This window comes from Podarcis gaigeae (assembly GCF_964106915.1).
Source record: "Podarcis gaigeae genome assembly, chromosome: 8".
In the NCBI taxonomy this organism is placed as follows: Eukaryota; Metazoa; Chordata; class Lepidosauria; order Squamata; family Lacertidae; genus Podarcis; species Podarcis gaigeae.
In genome coordinates this window covers 72,256,577-72,276,207 of record NC_139684.1, presented here as the reverse complement: position 1 = coordinate 72,276,207, position 19,631 = coordinate 72,256,577, and the positions used below count along the sequence as shown (strand labels likewise).

At 46.8% G+C, this 19,631-nt stretch overlaps 1 protein-coding gene across 1 annotated transcript; it reads left to right on the top strand.

Annotated features, from left to right (window-relative positions):
* Positions 1–282: 282 nt before the first annotated feature.
* On the top strand, positions 283–19,186 carry LOC310850529 (alpha-tectorin-like; the record flags this gene model as incomplete). Its single annotated transcript, XM_083752050.1, has 15 exons — positions 283–288; positions 356–920; positions 1,271–1,872; positions 3,213–3,735; positions 4,652–4,851; positions 6,802–7,194; positions 7,798–8,084; positions 9,524–9,789; positions 10,911–11,030; positions 11,308–11,492; positions 13,462–13,625; positions 14,201–14,449; positions 15,968–16,130; positions 17,096–17,195; positions 18,191–19,186. 15 exons carry the CDS (start codon positions 283–285, stop codon positions 18,283–18,285), a joined length of 3,918 nt encoding a protein of 1,305 aa, XP_083608176.1. The 3' UTR covers positions 18,286–19,186.
* Between the last annotated feature and the right edge of the window lie 445 nt (positions 19,187–19,631).

Sequence of the window (19,631 nt, the reverse complement as noted above, 5' to 3'; positions counted from 1 at the left end):
AATGAGCAATGATTTCAGTATATTAAAAATCACACCAGTCAATTATCAATTAATCAAAAATGAAATTGATTATGAAAAGTATTTTTTCTTTTCATTTTTTTTCTTGTTTCTTTCTTTTATCTTTTGTCTTTCTTTTCTAGTTTGCATTCTGGAAAATTGTGTAGATAATGTGTTTTTATGTATGGTTATGTATTGTTTCTATTTCTTTTTTTCTTTCCATTTTTTTTTGGTAACATTTAATAAAATTAAAAATATATATATTGAAAAACCACACCAGTCAGCATGGGGGTAATTGTGTTTGGCACGGGGGTCTCAGTAGTTCCTAAAGGTTTCTGGCATCACCCTTTTGTCCTAGGTAAATGGCCTCCTGGCAAACCTGCCCCTCACTCTTGCATCAGGGAAGATCAATGCCTACTTCAGAGGCTCATCCATCATCATCCAGACTGATTTTGGCCTCTCCGTTTCCTACGACTGGTCTTACTATGTGTCCGTTTCTGTTCCCGAAACCTATTCCGAGTCCCTCTGCGGCCTTGGTGGAGACTTCAATGGAAACCACCACGATGACTTCAGGACCCCCAACGGCTCCTTAGCTCAGGATGCCCTTGCTTTTGGCGACAGCTGGAAGGATGCCAACTCCCCTTTCCACTGCACAGTGGTTGGGCTCCCGTCCTCATGCACCGAAACCGAGACAGCCCAGTTCAGATCTCAGGGCAGCTGTGGAATGATTAGCGATCAAAATGGACCCTTTAAAGAATGCCATGACCTTGCAGATCCTCAAATGCACATGGAGACCTGTGTGAAAGACCTGTGTGCCACTCAGGGCAGCCATAAGACCCTGTGCAGGGCCCTTCAGAGTTATGCTTGGCAGTGTCAGGTTCAGGGCAGCACCATTCAGCCATGGAGGAAGATTGTCAGCTGTGGTAAGTGAGACTCCAAATAGTAGAGTTTTAAGGTGTCTTGTTGTATCGTCAACAGCTGGAATGGAAGTTTCCTCCCATTTTTCTTATTTTACCTACCTCTCCTTCATGGAGAGTATTCCTTAATTGGGGAAGAGACATAGCTCAGTGATAAAATATCTGCTTTGCATGCACAAGGCCCCAATTTTAATCCCCAGGTCCTCTGTCTGAAAATCCTGGACAGCTGCTGCCATTTGGTGTCAACAATTCTGAGATTAGATGGACCAGTGGTCTGACTCGTAAGTCAGCTTCATATGTTCTTATATATGTTTCTTTAACATTGCTGGAAGTGTTGCACTGTGTGTGTCTTTCAGAGCTGACCTGCCCATCGAATAGCAACTATGTGCTCTGTGGAACTGCTTCCCCAGCTTCTTGCTCACAACCACCTGTGCCCAGGAGTTTCTCACCTGCCTGTTTAGAAGGATGCCAGTGTGAAGCTGGCTCAGTGCTGAGTGGCACCGCCTGTGTGCTTCGGGAGCAGTGCGGCTGCAGCTACAAGGGCCGATACTACCTAAAAGGGGAAACATTCTTCCAGGAAGGAGAGAATTGCCATAAGATATACCGGTGTGATGAATCAGTCCATGCCGTCAGTGGCGCAGGGTTCTTATGCGGCCCCGGGCAATTTTGCGGTAGCCAGAATGGGGTGTATGGGTGTCACCAATTGTCAGACGGTACCTGTCGGGTTTCCGGGTTTCTCAGCTACATCGCCTTTGATGGGCGGCATTATGGTTTCCATGGTGCCTCCACGAATGTCGTGGTTGAACTGTGTGGGGCACTGGAGTCCTTGCCATCTTTTAGAGTTGAGGTGAAGACCGAGAATGTGGCTGGAAATCCTTTACCTGTGATATCAGAAGTGCTTGTGCTAGCAAACAATACACAGATATCTCTGCAGAGAGAACACCAGGGTACTGTCAAGGTAAGAACGTAGGAGCCATGTTGGAGGTTAAACAGGAAAGGCCCAGGCCTGTGTTGAACTTCTGCCTAAACTCATCCCCAGACTCGGCAGAGCAGAAAAGTCAGTGTGCGAAGGAGGGGAGAGAAGAGATGCAGGTCCACCAGCAACTCAGCTAAGAAGCCAGTGTGGTGTAGTGGTTAAGAGCGGTTGTCTCGTAATCTGGTGAAACCGGGTTCGCTTCCCCGCTCCTCCACATGCAGCTGCTGGGTGACCTTGGGATAGTCACACTTCTCTGAAGTCTCTCAGCCTCACTCACCTCACAGAGTGTTTGTTGTGGGGGAGGAAGGGAAAAGGAAAATATTAGCCACTTTGAGATTCCTTTGGGTAGTGATAAAGTGGGATATCAAATCCAAATCTCTTCCTTCCCCAGCTCTTTTGGCTGCAGCCTTGGCGTCAAGTTGTAGCAGAGGAGAATCAGAAAAGACACGGGAGGACCACTCCATCAGCACGGCAGGGAGACAGCAACTTTTGACAACACTAGACATACACACAACATACAGACATGCTGGGCAGACAAACTACTCACAGCCTCCGCTTATCAGTGGGCAGTGTTCTGATAAGAGAGGGAGGAAGAAGAGGAGGAGGGATGTGATTGGCCCTTCCATGCTACTCAAATGATCAGTCTGATGACCAAAGATGGAATGGTTTATGTCCTAGTCAGGATGCTGGGCTGAGCTGGGCAGATAGATTTAGGCACCAACCACCCCTAGACCATGTCTTCCCTAAGTGTCCCTTCCTTTTTTTGCTACCACCATAAAAATCGGGGTGGTCCATGGGGAGGCAGACAGATTAGGCCTGGATTAGGGCAGCGGTTAGCTAGTCTTAATGTAAGGCAAGTCAGTATCATTATTCCCCATACAGAAGATGGGATGGCTGAAGCTGAGAGAGAGAGAGAGTGGCTTCCCTCATGAGTTTGTGACAGAGGTGAGATTCAAACCAGGAACTTTGTCATTTGTTGCTCAGCTTCTTTGCCGCTGTGAACCCCAACCGATGTTCCGCCGCTGCAAGATGCTCAGATTATCCTGATGGAGCTTCCCACATATGCTATGTGCTGTGCCAAGAGGAGGGCCGTGGCTTGTTGCAAGGGACATGGTTGCAGCCGCAGTAGAAAGGTGGTGGGGAAAGGGTTAAGCACATGCCCACATTGGATGTATCTCTGCTGCAAAATCCCTTCTCCATGGCCACTTTACAGCAAAGAAGTGGTAATTGGGAACCCCTGACCCATCTTCACTCTGTGTAGTTTGGCCATTGAGGTTTCAGTTGGCAGGACTAACCTGCTTTTGTCGTTTCCTTTCATACAGATTGACGGCATGACTTTAAACCTCCCAGTGCAAATCCAGGCCCTGGGAACTGCCATTTATCAGCATGGCTTTTACACAACTTTAAAAGCAGACGTTGGGCTAACGGTGATCTATGACCTGGACCACGGTCTCCTTGTCACACTTCCCCCTCAATACCGAGGCCAGACCTGCGGGCTGTGTGGGAACTTTAATGGAGCTGTTGGTGATGATTTCCCATTGAAAAATAGCTCCACAACAAAAAACACGTTGCATTTGGGTGACCTTGATGAATCTCGTGCCTCTCACCCCATGTTTGATCTCATCTGGTCAAAATCTATGTGCTGGATCATCCAGAATCCAGATGGGCCGTTTGCTTCTTGCCACTCCCAAGTTGATCCAGAGCCTTATCTGACCGACTGCATCTTTTACTTTCATCTCTCTGTCGGGGACAACAACACCTTGTGCCGGTCCATTCAGACATACGTAATGGCTTGCCAGAGAGCCAATGTTACCATCTCACCTTGGAGGACAGAGACTTTCTGTGGTAGGCCGAAACCACTACTGCCTCACAATTTGGACTGCAGTATAGCTAATTTGATGTATTGCTTTTCTGTAACAAATTAGGCTTAAAACCAAGAGTTCTCAAATTGTGATCCGTGGACTACTGGTGTTCTACTGGGAGCCAGTGTGGTGTAGTGGTTAAGAGTGGTAGTCTTGTAATCTGGTGAACCGGGTTCGCTTCCCTGCTCCTCTACATGCAGCTTCTGGGTGACCTTGGGCCAGTCACACTTCTCTGAAGTCTCTCAGCCTTACTCACCTCACAGAGTGTTTGTTGTGGGGGAGGAAGGGAAAGGAGATCCTTCCGGTAGTGATAAAGCGGGATATCAAATCCGAACTCTTCTTCTACAAGAAGAGTGATTCAGGTGGTCTGCAGAAAGACTGAAAAACAGTCAATAATATCTATACTTATGTTTGCACTTTATTTGTTGTCTGCCCCCATTACAATGGAGATTGAGACAGTTTTGACCAGGGGAAGAATATCAAACAGGCTAACAAGCACTTGGTCTGGGGCCTGTGATCTTCATAATATGGATAAGCACCCCCTTTTTTCCCCTGTCCTCCATCCAAACAAGCACGAGGTGTTATGAATGCATGAGGATGCTTTAGCTGAGATTTCTGTATTGCAGGGCATTGGACTAGAAGTCCCTTGGGTCACTTCCAACTCTAAGTTCAAGGACACATTCCAGCCAGGCAAGAACACTCAAGGAGAGGGTGCACAACAGGGCTGGTGAGGGGTGAGGCTTGGAGAGAGTTCCAAGGGAGGGGGAGAGAGAGAGAGAGCGAGCGCTAAAAGGCTGAATTTGGCCCCTTGTGTCTGCAGTTTCCCACCTGTGCTTTGGGTCTTCCCCTCCCTTAATGGCACTCTGCTTCTCATTCCATGTCTCTTCTTTCCTGAGCAGGCTTTGACTGTCCTGCCAATAGCCACTACGAGCTCTGTGGGCCTCCCTGCCAGGACGTCTGCTTCAGTGCTTGGATTAAGCCCCACTGCCTTCCTATGTGCATTGAAGGGTGTTTCTGTGACAGAGGGTACCTGCGCAGCGGAGACAGATGCATCCCAGAACAGCAGTGTGGCTGTGTGCACAAAGGGCTGCATTATAAGGTGAGGGTCCACATCCCTGCTTTCCAGTGTATGTAGCCACAACGGGCTTTTTCTCTCCCTGCTGCCCTTAATCCTCAAATGGCTCCCGTTTACCTACAGTGCTCTGGAGTGATGCTTATATCTGGGATATTGTAGTAAATTAAAATGGCAGTTGCCTGGTACTGATTGGAGGAGAACTGGTGCTTCATTAGTCCACTGGGAGGACACCAGCATAAACAAGGAAGCCCACCAGAGGGCATTCTGCAGGCCCTGTGCTCCTCACTGAGTAGACACAGCTTGACAGTGGCCATATTTTGTTAAGTACAAGTGTTTAATTGACACTGAAATTGAGAATGCCTGTGTGTGTTGCTGAAAAGTTTCAACGCACGGGAAATTCCATTGGAGTTTACTAAGTTCTCTGGGCTCTTTAATGGGTTGATAATTAACTTTTGTTGTTCTCTCTAGCTAACATGGGAGTGTTTAACTTTAGATCACATGGGAGGCTATTGAATTGCAAATCTGCCATCTTGGAAGGGTGATGGCTCTAGTCCTTTGTTTCCAGGCTTAGTGGGAATAGAAATGTGTGAAAGAGTCTCCTGGAGGGGGAAAAAAACAGCTCCAGGCAAAATGGAGGCTTTAAATGACCTGTGCTTCTAGGTCTGTTTGGAATTAGCTTTTATTTCTAGGATGCTGAACCTGTGCTAGACAGCACAAGATACAGTGGTATCTTAGTTCTCAAATGTTATGTACTGAGTTGAATAGGATCCAAACTGCAGCAATCTGATTGGTCCTAGAACAATAGGATCCAAAATGCAGCAGTTTGATTGGTCCTAGAACAATAGGATTCAGAATGCAGCAGTCTGATTGGTCCTAGAACAATGCAGCAGTATGATTGGTCGGCAGGAGCCACCCAATCCAGTTCCAGATAGAAGTGAATCCACAACCTGATTGGCCTACAGGAGAATTCCAGAATTAGTCAATCACGTGCAGCCTATTGTGTAAATAATGTATATAAAGCAGATACTTTGAGGGGACTTTCATTCCCTCCTCACCACTATGAGCTGAATAAAGAGCATGAAATCACTTTGCGATTCTGAGTGTATTTCATCAAATTTAATCTGTTCCAGAAGTCCGTTCCAAAACCAAAGCGTTCCAAAACCAAGGCACGCTTTCCCATAGAAAGTAATACAAAATGGATTACTCCGTTCCAGACATTTAAAAACAACCCCTAAAACAGCAATTTAACATGAATTTTACTATCTAACGAGACCATTGATCCATAATATGAAAGCAATAATCAATGTACTGTACTATAAAATAAATAAGATAGTATTGTAGATGATAAAAATAATAATAAATTTTTTTTCTTACCTGCACTGATGATAGTCATTGTTTTTTTTTGGGGGGGGGGGTATCCATTTCCGCAGTCACACAATCAATCAGTAGCTAAACTGGGTTTCACACACTCACAAAAACAAATTAACCGAAAGAAAACTCAAAAACCAAAACACAAAAAAATAGCAAAAACAAAAGTGCCAAAGCTAATCCGTTCCAGAAGTCTGTTTGACTTCTGAAATGTTCAAAAACCAAGGCACAGCTTCTGAATGGTGCTGGCGCCCCAGAAACATTAGCTGACAGCCGCACTGGACATTCGGCTTCCAAAAAACGTTTGAAAACCAGAACACTTACTTCCAGGTTTTTGGCATTGGGAACCAAGGCATTTGAGTACCAAGGTACCACTGTATCATATGGAATGACTTGGGTGTGTCTTTAATCTTTTTGTTATGTTTTGAAGAAAGTTCTGCAAGTAAAGTTTTGAATCAAACAAAAGGGTTCAATGTTTATTCTAAAAGGAATCAGGGTTGCGTTTGGGTTTTTTTTTTTTTTTTTTTGCATCCAGTCACTTCAAGCTGTGCACCATCAATATCTGTAGCAAATCCTTTAGCTCACAACCTTCCATTATGCTTGTAGATTGGGGAGCAGGTCTGGCTCCCTGGTTGCCGTGAGAGGTGCATCTGTGACGGCCCTTCCGACTTCCGCTGTGTCCCAGCCAGCTGTAACCTCGGCCAGAAGTGTGCTGCGAAGAATGGGAAGCTAGGCTGCCATACACGGTGGGGAACCTGCACGGTCACTGGGGACCCTCACTACTTCACCTTTGATGGGGCTGTGGCGCATTTCCAGGGCACTTGCGCCTATGAGATCTCCAGGACTTGCCACCCCTCCCCTCTCTTCTTCTACCGGGTTGTTGCAGAGAACAGGCACCAGGGAAACCCGCGGGTATCTTTTGTGAGCCGAGTGGAAGTCTGGCTGAAGAATGAAATGCTGAGCTTTCATATAATCCTAGGGAGTGGCCAAACAGCAGAGGTACGTGGAAGATTTCTGGATATGGTGCATAGTTATTTGTGGGGGGTTGGAAATGCTTTTATCCTGCTTTATATTCTCCAGAGGCTCTCAAAACTGCTTACAGAAAATGCAATAAAAATGATGTCAGAGTTTGGTATCGGGAACAGCAATTGCCCAATGGTGACAGAATTACTTAGGTGGCATTCCTGCCCATCTCACCCTTGTTGGTTTTCCACCTCCTCCTTAAGGCTACTTTATGCTGGCACCATTTTATTTATCTGCTTAGTCAGATTTGGTATTTTATTTAGTGCCCCGCTTGAATTTCGTTTTAGCTGCCTTCACAATTGCATTTTTCGTCGGTGTTTTTTTAATTAAAAAATTCACATTGTTACGGGTTAGTTTTCCTTTTAGCCACACTCCTATTGTCAGCTCCCTTAGGCATTTATCAGATGGAGAGCTGGGAAAGAAGCTTGCTTCAATAAATCACAATTACAATGAGGTCCTGGGAAACAATTTCAGTGCAATTGAACTGAATGACGAAATCTGTACTTTGTTGTGAAATGATCACAGGTGGCTAAAAACCTTTCTCTGGCACATCTGATATGCTTACTGCCTCAATCACAGGTCAACCAGGAAAGAGTGCAACTACCCCACAGCCTGGGAGCCCTGGGTGCTATTTCCAAGGTCAAAAACATTGTGACAATAAAAACAGTAGCCGGTGTGGAGATCCAATACAACGGCCGCCACACACTCTTTATCCATGCAGGACCAGAACACCAGGGGAAGCTGTGTGGAATGTGTGGGAATTTCAACGGCATCCGTAGAGACGATAAAGTCCTGCCTGATGGAAGCAGAGCCCAGAATGACTTGCAGTTTGGGAATGCCTGGAAAACAGATACAAGCCCAACGGGGTAAGAGGGGTCGATATTGCAGCGTTTAACACTTTGTTGGTCTTTTCGTGGCATCATCTTTACAGACCGATGAATGCTGATGCCTTGATGTGAAGGGAGTGATGTACAGAATATCTCTTCCCCCTCAGTTTTCTCTCTCTGCTCAGCAAGGTGTGGTGTGGCGTAAGGCACAGGCAATAAGAGCGTTCAGGTGAGCTGTACTGAGCACGTCCTCAGCATTCAGCTCAAGCCACCAAATGGTTCAGTACAGCCAGCGTTTCTCAAGTCAGTTTCAAAGCAAGCTAACTTCAAATCACATGTAGCAGAGATGGCTTATTTAGCTAGAGTCTGTTTTAAACCATGACCTCTGAACAAGATTAGTAGGAAATAAAATGAGTGCTAACAAAGCTTTTCTCTTGGTCACACTGAAGTAAAGATGTCTGAGAATTCCAGTGGAAATGGAAACATAAGTGGAAATGGCCAGTGTTTGCTTAGTTGTCCAAAGTGCAAAATGAAAATCTACCTGGCGAATATATGGTAATAATAATAATAATAATAATAATAATAATAATAATAATAATAATAATAATTAATTTATTTATACTCCACTCTGGGCAGCTTCCAACAAAGATTAAAAATAAATTAAAACTGCTGCTTTAAGTCAAGTAATACGTAATTGATTACATCACCCCTATTTGCATTGTATTCCCATTGCACTGAAATGAACAGAACAACATAATTTATGTTGGGGCAAGAGAGAGAGAGAGAGAGAGAGAGAGAGAGAGAGAGAGAGAGAGAGAGAGAGACAGAGATATTCCTGGTTGTCAAGATCCAAGTTTGGGGCAAGTACTTTTTAGGGAGAAGACCCCAGTAGGGATTTAAAATCACAAAATATCCAGCAAAATAAAATATAGAAAATGTGCATTTTAAAATTCCCTTCAAAGTTTTCCACTTCCTCCAGCATAGGAAAGGACCATGGTTTGGTAAGTTAAAATGTTTTACAGTACTTACAAACTCTCCAAAGGTCAGATTCATGTGCTTTTCTATAGAGCATTCAGAAAAAGTTTCATAGGCAGTAAAACTTAGCTTAGTTCCAAAATGGTGAAAGTTCCTAAATTATTGGTATAGGAACTCAAAAGTGGCTAGTGAGAGCCATGTGGCTGAGCTGGAGCAACTAGCTCAAACCTCTTCACACACTGAGCTGGATTACCAGTTTCCTCCCGAAGGGAAGTGACATAGCTAAGCCTGGCAGGACAGCTTCCTCTATGGTGTTAACCCTTTCATGCATTAATTAAACTTAAACCAGCCTCATAGAACCAACATGCTTGTCCCACAATGCCAATGTAATTTACATGCAAGCCCAAGGTTTGCCCAGGCTCTTTCCTTTTCATGCCCAACTCTGGCCAGTGACCACAGAAAGGCGTCTGCTGGGACTAAAACCTCCTGTCTTTACTTTTCAGGTGCTTGGATGACACTGTAGCACTAGAGCCATGCAAAGATCCCCAGGAATATGAAGAGGTCTGTGGGGTCCTGGTTAACAAATCAGGACCATTTGCTGAGTGCCACTGGCATGTGGACCCTTCTCCTTTTTATTTGTCCTGCTTATATGACTTGTGCCATTATGGGGTGGCTAATGGCATGTTGTGTGTGGCCCTCAGCGCTTACGAGGAACTGTGTCTTCTTCATGGGGTCCACGCCAGTGGCTGGAGAGCAGCTGCCCGGTGCCGTGAGTTCCAGTTTCATCAGCTATCTGTCCATCTTGGGGGCAACTGGGGTTAAAGGGGCTTCCAGATTCTCATTCTTTCCATGTGGGATTCAGTTACAAACTGGCAAATGCAATTACAGCTGATCAGGATGTCTTATCCACCTTCCAAATGTTCAGACTTTGCAACAAGAAAAGTGGCGGGGAAATACACTGGAAAGTGTGGGGTAATATTTGCTTTGATGCAACTTCATCTAACCTCCCCACAAACAAATCAGAATGAATGCTGAATAAATAAATGGTGGACATTATCTGATCTCCCTTCAAACAAAACAAGACCAATACTTCTTAGAGAGGTTTTTTGGAAGCACCCTAAGTCCATTAACTAGAAAGGGATGGAAAACCAACCTTTGTGACTACACAGGGTAATTAAATGTAGGTAAAAAACAATCCTTGGAAAGTCTGCTGTGCTGGTGCGAGGCTCGTAATTTATTCAGTTAGTGCTGCCGCTGACAGACTTCCCCTACTTTCTATGTCCCTGAACTCTTAGACTTCCTCAGAGCAGGGGTTGACTAACCATTGTCAGATAGAGGGCTGCATTCTAACCCTTGGGCCCTATTGAGATTTCCCCTACAGCCAAACTGGCTTTCACTTCCACCTCAGAGGCTGGAATGTTTATCAGCATTCCGTGACTTGCCTTGCCTTTCTCCCTCAGCAATCACAAAAGATAATGAACATCATGATATTTAAATCACTGACTAAAGGTGTGTGTGTGTAACTCTCTGTGTGTGGTATCTTTAAAAACTGTAAACATTTGAAATATTCCTCTCTGTAGCTTGCGTAGTTTCAACACCCCCATCTCCCTGCTTCTTCAGTACACACAAGCTCACAGGAATAGAGGGAGTTCCTCAGTATGTGGAACCATCAGGAGAAGACTTTGGAGCAAAGGTAGAAGGCCCCATTCAGCAATATAAGCAAGTTGCCCCCCCCCCCCACATCCACCCAGGTCTGGCTTACCACTTTGTGAAGCAAGGAAAGTAATGCATACTATGATCCAAAAAGACCCATCCACGTGAAGTTCAGAGTCTGTAATTACCTAAGACCACCACTAATTCCTGCAACTAAACCTGTTTTCCTTTCTTTAGCCGCAACGGACCCCTGCCTTGACTTGGCATGCGGAGAGAATGAATGGTGCGGTGAGAAAAACGGGAAATGGGGCTGCTTCTGCCACAGAGATTATAGCCCTGCCAAACGGGCTTCTTATGGTAAACAAGGACCACAGCTTTTCCTTTTTTGTCTTTGCATTTGCCTTTGAAACATGGACTTGCTTCGTGTTACATAATGTCGGTATTCACACATTCCTCCGGTGTCGTGCCGTCAAACCGAGGGCCGCATGTGTGGGTCCCGGCCATCGCAGAGCGGCCCTCGTCTTGCCACACGCTGGAGGGCTCCAGCTCCAGCAACAATATCGTCAGCTGTCACCTGCAACAACCCAGCTGTCAGAAACAGGGCCAGGCTGCCAAATTCCTTTTCTCCCTCCAGATTACCGGTTGACATGCGGTGGCAGCAACAGTGCTGTGTCTCTCTCCCGCTGCCTGCTCTTCGCCGATGGATTCCCCGCCGAGGAACTGCATTTGGCAGATCCCACCTGCGCTGGCACGCTTGTCGGAGACAGGCTCCTCTTCTACTTTGATACTGTGCAGAAGACCTGTGGGACCACAATGGAGGTGGGGAGAATTATCCAGCATGAAGCCTCCCCTCTCCCCACCCCACTCATGAAGGAACACTTGACAGATATCCCAACGTGCAGCTGCTGCTCCAGTAAAAAAAAGCCTCTGTGCTGAAATAGGTAGCAGCAAGGCTATGCAAAATATCTCTGCCTGACTGAGATGCTAGAAAGCTGTTTGCCGTCAGAGTAGACAGATGAGATGAGCAAATAATAGAAGCAGAAGTCAGTTTCCTATGTCTGTGCCAGGGATCAGTGGCGTAGCGTGGGGGGTGCAGGGGGGACCGGCTGCACCGGGCGCAACATCTGGGGGAGGGCGCGCTCGCACTCGCAGCTCTCTGCCCCTACCTGGCTCACTCACTCTCTCTCACTGCAGTGCTGGCTGTGCGAATCCGATTCGAGCCGCCGGGTCGCCGCCCACTGTGGAGGGGGTGGGTGCCAGGCGTGCGGTGCAGAGAGAGAGAGAGAGAGAGGGACTATCTGGGGGAGGGACAGTGCAGCGGCCGCCCAGCGCAGCGCTGAGCGTGGGAGAGAACCACACCAGACCAGACCAGGCAGCAGCAAGAAGAAGCTGGCAGCGGCGGCAGGTTAGGGGTTAGGGGGCGCAAATTACTTGCCTTGCCCCGGGTGCTGACAACCCACGCTACGCCGCTGCCAGGGATGTCCAACCAGTAGATTGTGATCTCCTGGTAGATCCCTGACTGAACCTGGTAGATCGTGGGATCCTTATTGTGTACAAAAAGTTACGGGGGGGGGGGAGCTAAAAAAACCCTGTGCAATCCTTTCCCCCAAAATTTTAACAACTCTGGGCACTTCACTCCTAAAAAAAAGCTCAGCAACTCTGGGCAATCCACCCACCCACCCCACGCATGCTCCTCCTCCCTCCAATGACAATGGGTAGATCACTGCCAGTTTTTTTATATACTGGGAGTAGATCACAGTCTCTTTGAAGACTGTCTATACCATCTGCCATCTGATCCTTTTAACCAGAGATGGTGTGACCCTGGTACTTTCTGCATGTAGCAATGAGCTATGACCCAGCCTCAAATAGACTCATAAAAAGCAAGATTCTGGCGGGTAGCACTGTAGTCTAAACCACTGAGCCTAGGATTTGCTGATCGGAAGGTTGGCGGTTCAAATCCCCGCGATGGGGTGAGCTCCCGCTGCTCAGTCCCAGCTCCTGCCAACCCAGCAGCTCGAAAGCACGTCAAAGTGCAAGTAAATAAATAGCAGGAAGGTAAACGACATTTCCATGCGCTGCTCTGGTTTCGCCAGAAGCGGCTTGGTCATGCTGGCCACATGACCCAGAAAAACTGTCTGGGGACAAACGTCGGCTCCCTCGGCCAGTAAAGTGAGATGAGAGCCACAACCTCAGAGTTGTTCGCGGCTGGACTGAACTGTCAGGGGTCCTTTACCTTTACCTTTAGCCTCTGATACCTAACTGGCTTAGGGATGCGGGTGGCGCTGTGGGTAAAACCTCAGTGCCTAGGACTTGCCGATCGTATGGTCGGTGGTTCGAATCCCCGTGGCGGGGTGAGCTCCCGTCTTTCTGTCCCAGCTCCTGTCCACCTAGCAGTTCGAAAGCACACTTAAGTACAAGTAGATAAATAGGTACCACTTTATAGCGGGAAGGTAAATGGCGTTTCCGTGTGTTGCGCTGGTGCTGGCTCGCCAGAGCAACTTCGTCACACTGGCCACATGACCTGGAAGTGTCTCCGGACAGCGCTGGCCCCTGGCCTCTTGAGTGAGATGGGCGCACAACCCTAGAGTCGGACACGACTGGCCCGTACGGGCAGGGGTACCTTTACCATTACCTAACTGGCTTACACTAAGGGAGATGTCGGTATTATTTCCAGACTCCTGGAGTCTGGGAGGAGGGACGCTGCCAAAGCAAGGAAGGAAAATCTGCCCTCTATGTCCGTTTACGTTGCAGTGGGCCTCACAAAGTTCTTTCCTTGCATTATTTCCAGATCAACACAACCCATGCCATCTACTTCAACGCAGTGGAGGGCCGTGTGGAGAACACCTACGGAGGGGTGATCAGCAGGGATCGCTTTCTCTTCCTGCGCTTCTCCTGCGCCTACCCGCTGAACGTGAACCTTTCAATGGCATCTGCCATCCATCCCATCCAGGAGTGAGTTCGGCTGGAAGGACAGGACAGAGAAGCCAAACGCCCCAATGCAGGATTTCACATCCTTGTAATATTTGCGTCTTTCCAGCGTTGGCTCCAGCAGCACCTGGTCCCTTGCAGAGAGCTGTCTTTGTATCCTCTCGCTGTGCTCCTCCCCATCTTTCCTTGCTTGCATCTTTCAGTTGCAGAGGCCTTTCTGTGCCTCTTCCACTCATATGGCTTCAAATACTCCAGGCCTTTTACCTAGGTTCACCATGTTGGCTCCAAAGTTCTTTGTTCCTTTGCTCTTATTTGCTTCAAATTTAGGTACCTTTGCATTCCTCTATCATAAGAATCTACTTTCTGGACCAGACTGAAGGCCTCCCAATTCAGTACGCTTGACTCCAACAAAGGCCAAGCAGAGGTTTCCCACCCTCAAAACATTGCTCTTGTGTCCTTCCAACCTCCTGCTTTTCAAATCTTCCTTCTTCCTCACTCTTCATCTCCCATCAGTCCTCTTCCTGAGCCCAAGAAAGTGCAGTGCTGCCCCGTTGCTTGCTCCAGCGTTGTAACTCTCTTATGTTTTACCCCTTTGATAGCATCATTAACACCACTCTCACCTCCGGCCAAGGGAGCTACCAGACCACCATGACTTTGTACCAAGACCCTCAGTACAGCCGGCCCTTCACCCAGAGCCCTATCCTACTCACTGTCAATCACAGGGCCTATGTGGGCATCAGCATTTCGGGGGCAGACGCCACCCGCTTTGTACTGACCTTGTCGTCGTGCTGGGCCACACCGGACAAAGACGCCTCCTCCAGCATTCGGTGGGATATCATCACCAACCAGTAAGCTGCTTGCCTCTTCCTGTTTGCGTGGTCTGCTCGAAAGGGAACAGGGCTTACTAACTGGAGGAGACAGGCAGGGAGAAGAGAGAATTCATGGCACTGGAGAACAGGGGTTGAGAATCGGGAGGACACTTGGGTTTGGCTGTTGATGCCTTTTAGACATCGACCATGGGCTGAGTGCCAGGACACCTGGCATGAAAGGGCAGCTAGAGAAGAAAGCCACAGCATTCAAGCTGAATATGTATGAAGAAGGGGAGAAGTAGAGGGACTGCAGTGTAGTGAGACAAGAACCTAACTTGCATATTCTCTTAACTGAGGATCAAACTAGAAATAATGCACAGGTACATAATTTATTACGGTCAAAGACCAGCTCACATAACACAATAAAAACAGCGTTCATAAAGATAAAATATACAATCGGAGCAGATTGCAGCAATAGCTCATGAGTTAAAATTAAGATATATACATACACCTGTACAACTGAGATTTGGGCCACCATAAAAAATTGACCCTGAGGTGTCCCAAAGGGCAACTTCAGCATTTTCCTAGTAAACTATTTTATTCTAGACGATGATCTGTGCCTACAAATCTGGGTGCAGAATCTGGCTACCAGCCAGGTCATCTTATGATCTTTGCCTAAGAGAGGATTAAGTTTAGACTTGTCTGAAAGATCGGAGAGCCTCTTCAGCAGAGGATCAATGGTGTCTCTACAAATCTCAACATAAAAAGGACATCTAAAAATATATATGTTCGAGGCTTCCTATTCCCCCTAATGGGCAGGCGCAAAGTCTCTGTGTGTAGAAATGATGTTATTCATATATTTAGTCCTTATGTTTTTCTTAAAACAAAACATCTAAGTAGTTGATATAGAGACCTCAAACTGGGTGGATAACATGCTGGGCAGGAAGGGGGGAGTCTTAAACTCTTGCCCCCACTATAATCCTGATCAGAAACTGAGCCCTCCACACTTGCACACTTGATGTCTTCAATGCAGAGAGCTCCCTTCCCACTGCAAAGGGGAGCTGCAGTTCCAATTCAGACCACAGGGTTGAAGACTCTCTCCTCCCTGTCCATGTTGTAGTCTTGATCCCTTTCTGGCTCCCGCGTATAAAATTTATGGGGAAGGAAAACACAGCCCAAGGGATGAAAGGGATGGAAATGTTCCTTATTAAGGCCTGGGTCTCAGAAACTGTGGTGCAACATCTGCAGTGCCCCTCTGCCCATCATCCCTTGAAGTTGCAGAGATCAAGTATGAAAACGCCTCTACGTGAACCAGCCTAATGTGATTTCTCAGCTGATGATCAGTCAACACTCAGCGACTCCTAGCTGAATGTCAGGATTGTCTTAATGGAAGATCGTTGTGATGACCCTGGATGGACAGGAAAGTCTTGCGGAGGGTCTTTTGCACCTGCGAGTTCAGTCAAACGAGTGATAAACTTGCACAGGTGAACAAGCCCTTGATCTCACCAGGCCCCTGCAACTCTCAATCCTCTGCCCTATGCCACCTTCTCATTGCAGGTGTCCAAACCCTCGAGACGGCACCGTGGTAGTTGAAAAGGATGCAGTGTCCCTCACTGGCCATTTCTCCTTCAGTGTCTTTGCCTTCATCCCAGATTTGGAGGAGGTGTACCTGCACTGTCGTATCCGCCTCTGCAGCTTCCTTACCGCCAGGTGTACCATGGTGAGTTAGGAAAAGGAGGAACCGCAAACAAGGCTGGCTCCAGGTTTGAGCGGGGCATAGTGGGCTCCTCCCATGCCAATGGGTTGCCCTGGTGTTGTGGACTTACCTGGTGGCGGAAGCAGAGTTCTTTCCACTCCTATAGAACCATTTAAGTTTCCCACAATGCCCCCACCATAGTGCCATTCTGGGGTATTGTGCGAAATCAAAATGGTGGTCAGTTTCTCATAGTTCCCTGGGAAATATCAGGGGCATTTAAATGGCAGCTGAGCGACTCCAGTGCTCAGAATGGAGTTAAAGGGGTACCTAGGGCAGGCATCAGCAGTGGTTACCTGTTGGGAGTCTTGGTCCTTGGCAGCTTCCCAAGGATGTTGCATGCTGACACACACAGGGTCAAGGTTTCTGAGTCAGATCAGGCCAAGGCAACAGCTTTGAGAGCTGGTGGTAGCCCTCATAGCCTCATCTGGAGAGTGATTAAGATCAGAGAGGTGGAAAATTACCCAGGCGATCTTGACTTGTGTTAAAAATCTAGGTATGATCCTGATATACCTGCATCAACCTGGACAGAAAACAGACTAGCAATGGGCTGGGAAATTACCGTATTTTTTGCTCTATAAGACTCACTATTTCTTTCCTAAAAAGTAAGGGGAAATGTGTGTGCGTCTTATGGAGCGAATGCAGGCTGCGCAGCTATCCCAGAAGCCAGAACAGCAAGAGGGATTGCTGCTTTCACTGCGCAGCGATCCCTCTTGCTGTTCTGGCTTCTGAGATTCAGAATATTTTTTTTGTTTTTGTTTTCCCCCTCCAAAAACTAGGTGCGTCTTGTGGTCTGGTGCGTCTTATAGAGCGAAAAATACGGTAGCCTGACTATCATCTTGGTACCCACAGGAGTGCTGAGACTACAGAGCTAACCTATGCAGAATCCTCTAGACAAAACAATAAGGTCCCATTTCCTCCCCTTCTTTCAGAATTGTGACAAGCCAGGCCCTGTGATTGCTGGAAGGAAGCCTCCATCGGGCATTGTCTCAGCTGGTCCTTTCTTGAGATATGATGATTCTCTTGATCAAGGCAAGACACTTTCCTCTCGGCACAAAGGCTTGGGCACCTGGGCACTGCCTAGCATTGACTGTTCTCACAAACGACGCTAAGAGAATCTTTCTGTCTCTCCCATGACTGTGGCGCAGGGCGGGGGTGCTGCTGTTTTCTTCCCCAAGTTGTAAATTAGATTAATTCAGCAAGGAACATGAGGAACAGAAAGCTTGATTTAATACATTGAATTAATAATAATTTTGGGGTGTTTGTGTGCCAAAGAAACGCAGCTTGTTGATTTTAAATAACCCAGCAGGTGTGTAATTTCCATTTCCTGCAAGCAGACATAGCAATGTTCATCAGTGGCAGGAGTTCATCTTACATCTTAGGATAGTGTTCAAACCGTAAAAATCCAGACAGAAAATTTGTTGAGCTTTTTTTTTGTTTAGTTTTGCTCAAAGTTATTGCATTATTATTTTTTGCAAAATCACTTTTTTTGAGGCATTTTAAAGGAAAATTGCAAAAATGGCACTGCTCTACATCCAGATTTTCCCAAACATATTGCCAATTTCCACCCAGACACTGCTGCCAACTGCAGTACGTCTGGAAAATTCTGGACGTATCACAACCCTATCTTAGGCGAGCACAGCATTGTGGCTTGAACCAAAAAGAAAATTGGCAAATATTCAGCTTTGCCATTTTGTCATTCAAACTGTGAATGCAAAACTTTAAAATCCGAGCCTTTGATATAGGTTGGCTTCAGTTGTAAAGACACAGAAATTTGGGGAACTAGTTAGTTTTAACTGTGGTTAATTAAGAAGCCTAGGTGTTAAAGTGCTGTTAAAACAAATCACAGCTGCATTTGTCAAACACTCCTGTCAAAATGTACGCCTAGGTGGACCTGAAACACTTTGTGCCTTCTGAAGCACTTTCTAAGTGCGATGCAGCAGTATCCCCCTGCGAGGCTTGTCTCAAATTATCTGCCAGTAACTGGACAGGGAAGCTGATTGATAACCATCTCTTCCTCTCTGCAGGGCTCCGGCTGGCCGCCAAAAGCTGCACTGCACCCTCCTTCACCATTCTGCCTGTGCTGCTCAGTGCCATCATTTCCTGCAACATTTTCTGCTAACGCCTTTAATCCCAGACAAGGTTCTTGTTGGGAATATGGCTCACGGAGAGATGGAGATGGGTCTTGAAATTCACCATTCCAGCAGGATTCCTGCTGCTGCTGCTGCACATGCTGACACCCTCCCAATTTCTGCTGTGAAGGCAGAGCCCATTAGTGGAGATAGAAGCCTGCTGTTGTTTACATCAGGGGTGGGGAACCTCAGGCCCCCGGGACTCTTACCAAGCCACACACCCTCTTCCTGGGCCAAACATTTCACCAGCCCTGCTTCACATATTCCTTAAGTGTTTGTTTTTTGTTGCTCTGCCTCTGGGTTTGCCCTCCACTGGCTTGTGTCCTGCAGAAGACTGCCCAGAAGGGAATGCAGCCCTGAAAAATATCTGCCACCCCTGGTTTACACAATCTCTTTGGGACCAAACTTGGTGCAGTACCATTCAAGCAATTAGCAACCATGCTGATGCTGCTTTAAAAAAATATATATATATATATGCAGGTATTGGTGGGAGGTGTTTTTTGGAATCTGGGTAGCCTACTAATTTAAATAACAGCCCTGATCCAGATTGGGATTACAGTGGAGAGCAGAATGATAAAGCCTCTGTACCCCTGCTTGCCAGAGTCATGATCTGCAAAACACAGCCTACCTCTGGTTTGTTTTTGGTTTTTTACCCTGAAAATAAAACAAACAATTGCTACTTGTGCAAATGGTGTCCTCTCTAGTTTGGCCCTTATCTGAAGATGACAGTGAGCAAATCCAAGGGCCTCTGCTCTTTCAAAGGGTTTTCTTGCTTTGTTTTAATGTGTAACACTACAGATGGAATGAGCTGCTAACTGGCTAGGGGAGGAAACTCACCTCGATTGCTCCAGTGTGTCTGGATTTTTTAACTGCTGAAGCTAAACATGCTCACCTTCTAATTGCTGCAGGTGAAACATTTAAACAAGCAGTGGTGCACCCACAATGCCCTTTGCAGCCCTAGCTGAAATCCTGAAAGTGGGGTTAGAGTTTAATTCTGCTTTTGCATTTCCCTGCATTGGTAACTCAAATGCTGATCCTGCAGTGGTCAGAAATGCACAATGGATTCAAAAGTGCCTCTCTGCCATTCTGTCCCATATTGGCAATTCACTGGCATGGTGACTCATTCTAAAATTAGGCTTGAATCCTGTGTGTACACTTCCTTTCTGGCAGCCACAGCCATGGAGTTCTGCTTCCTCACACCTGTCTCATCAGCAGCTCCGGGGCTTATTTGGACTTCTTCAACACACGTCAAAGTGACCCTTCTCTGCTGTACATCTTCTGGCAATGTATATGACTGTACAGGCATGCCCGCCATCCTCATCATATTTATCCTGGG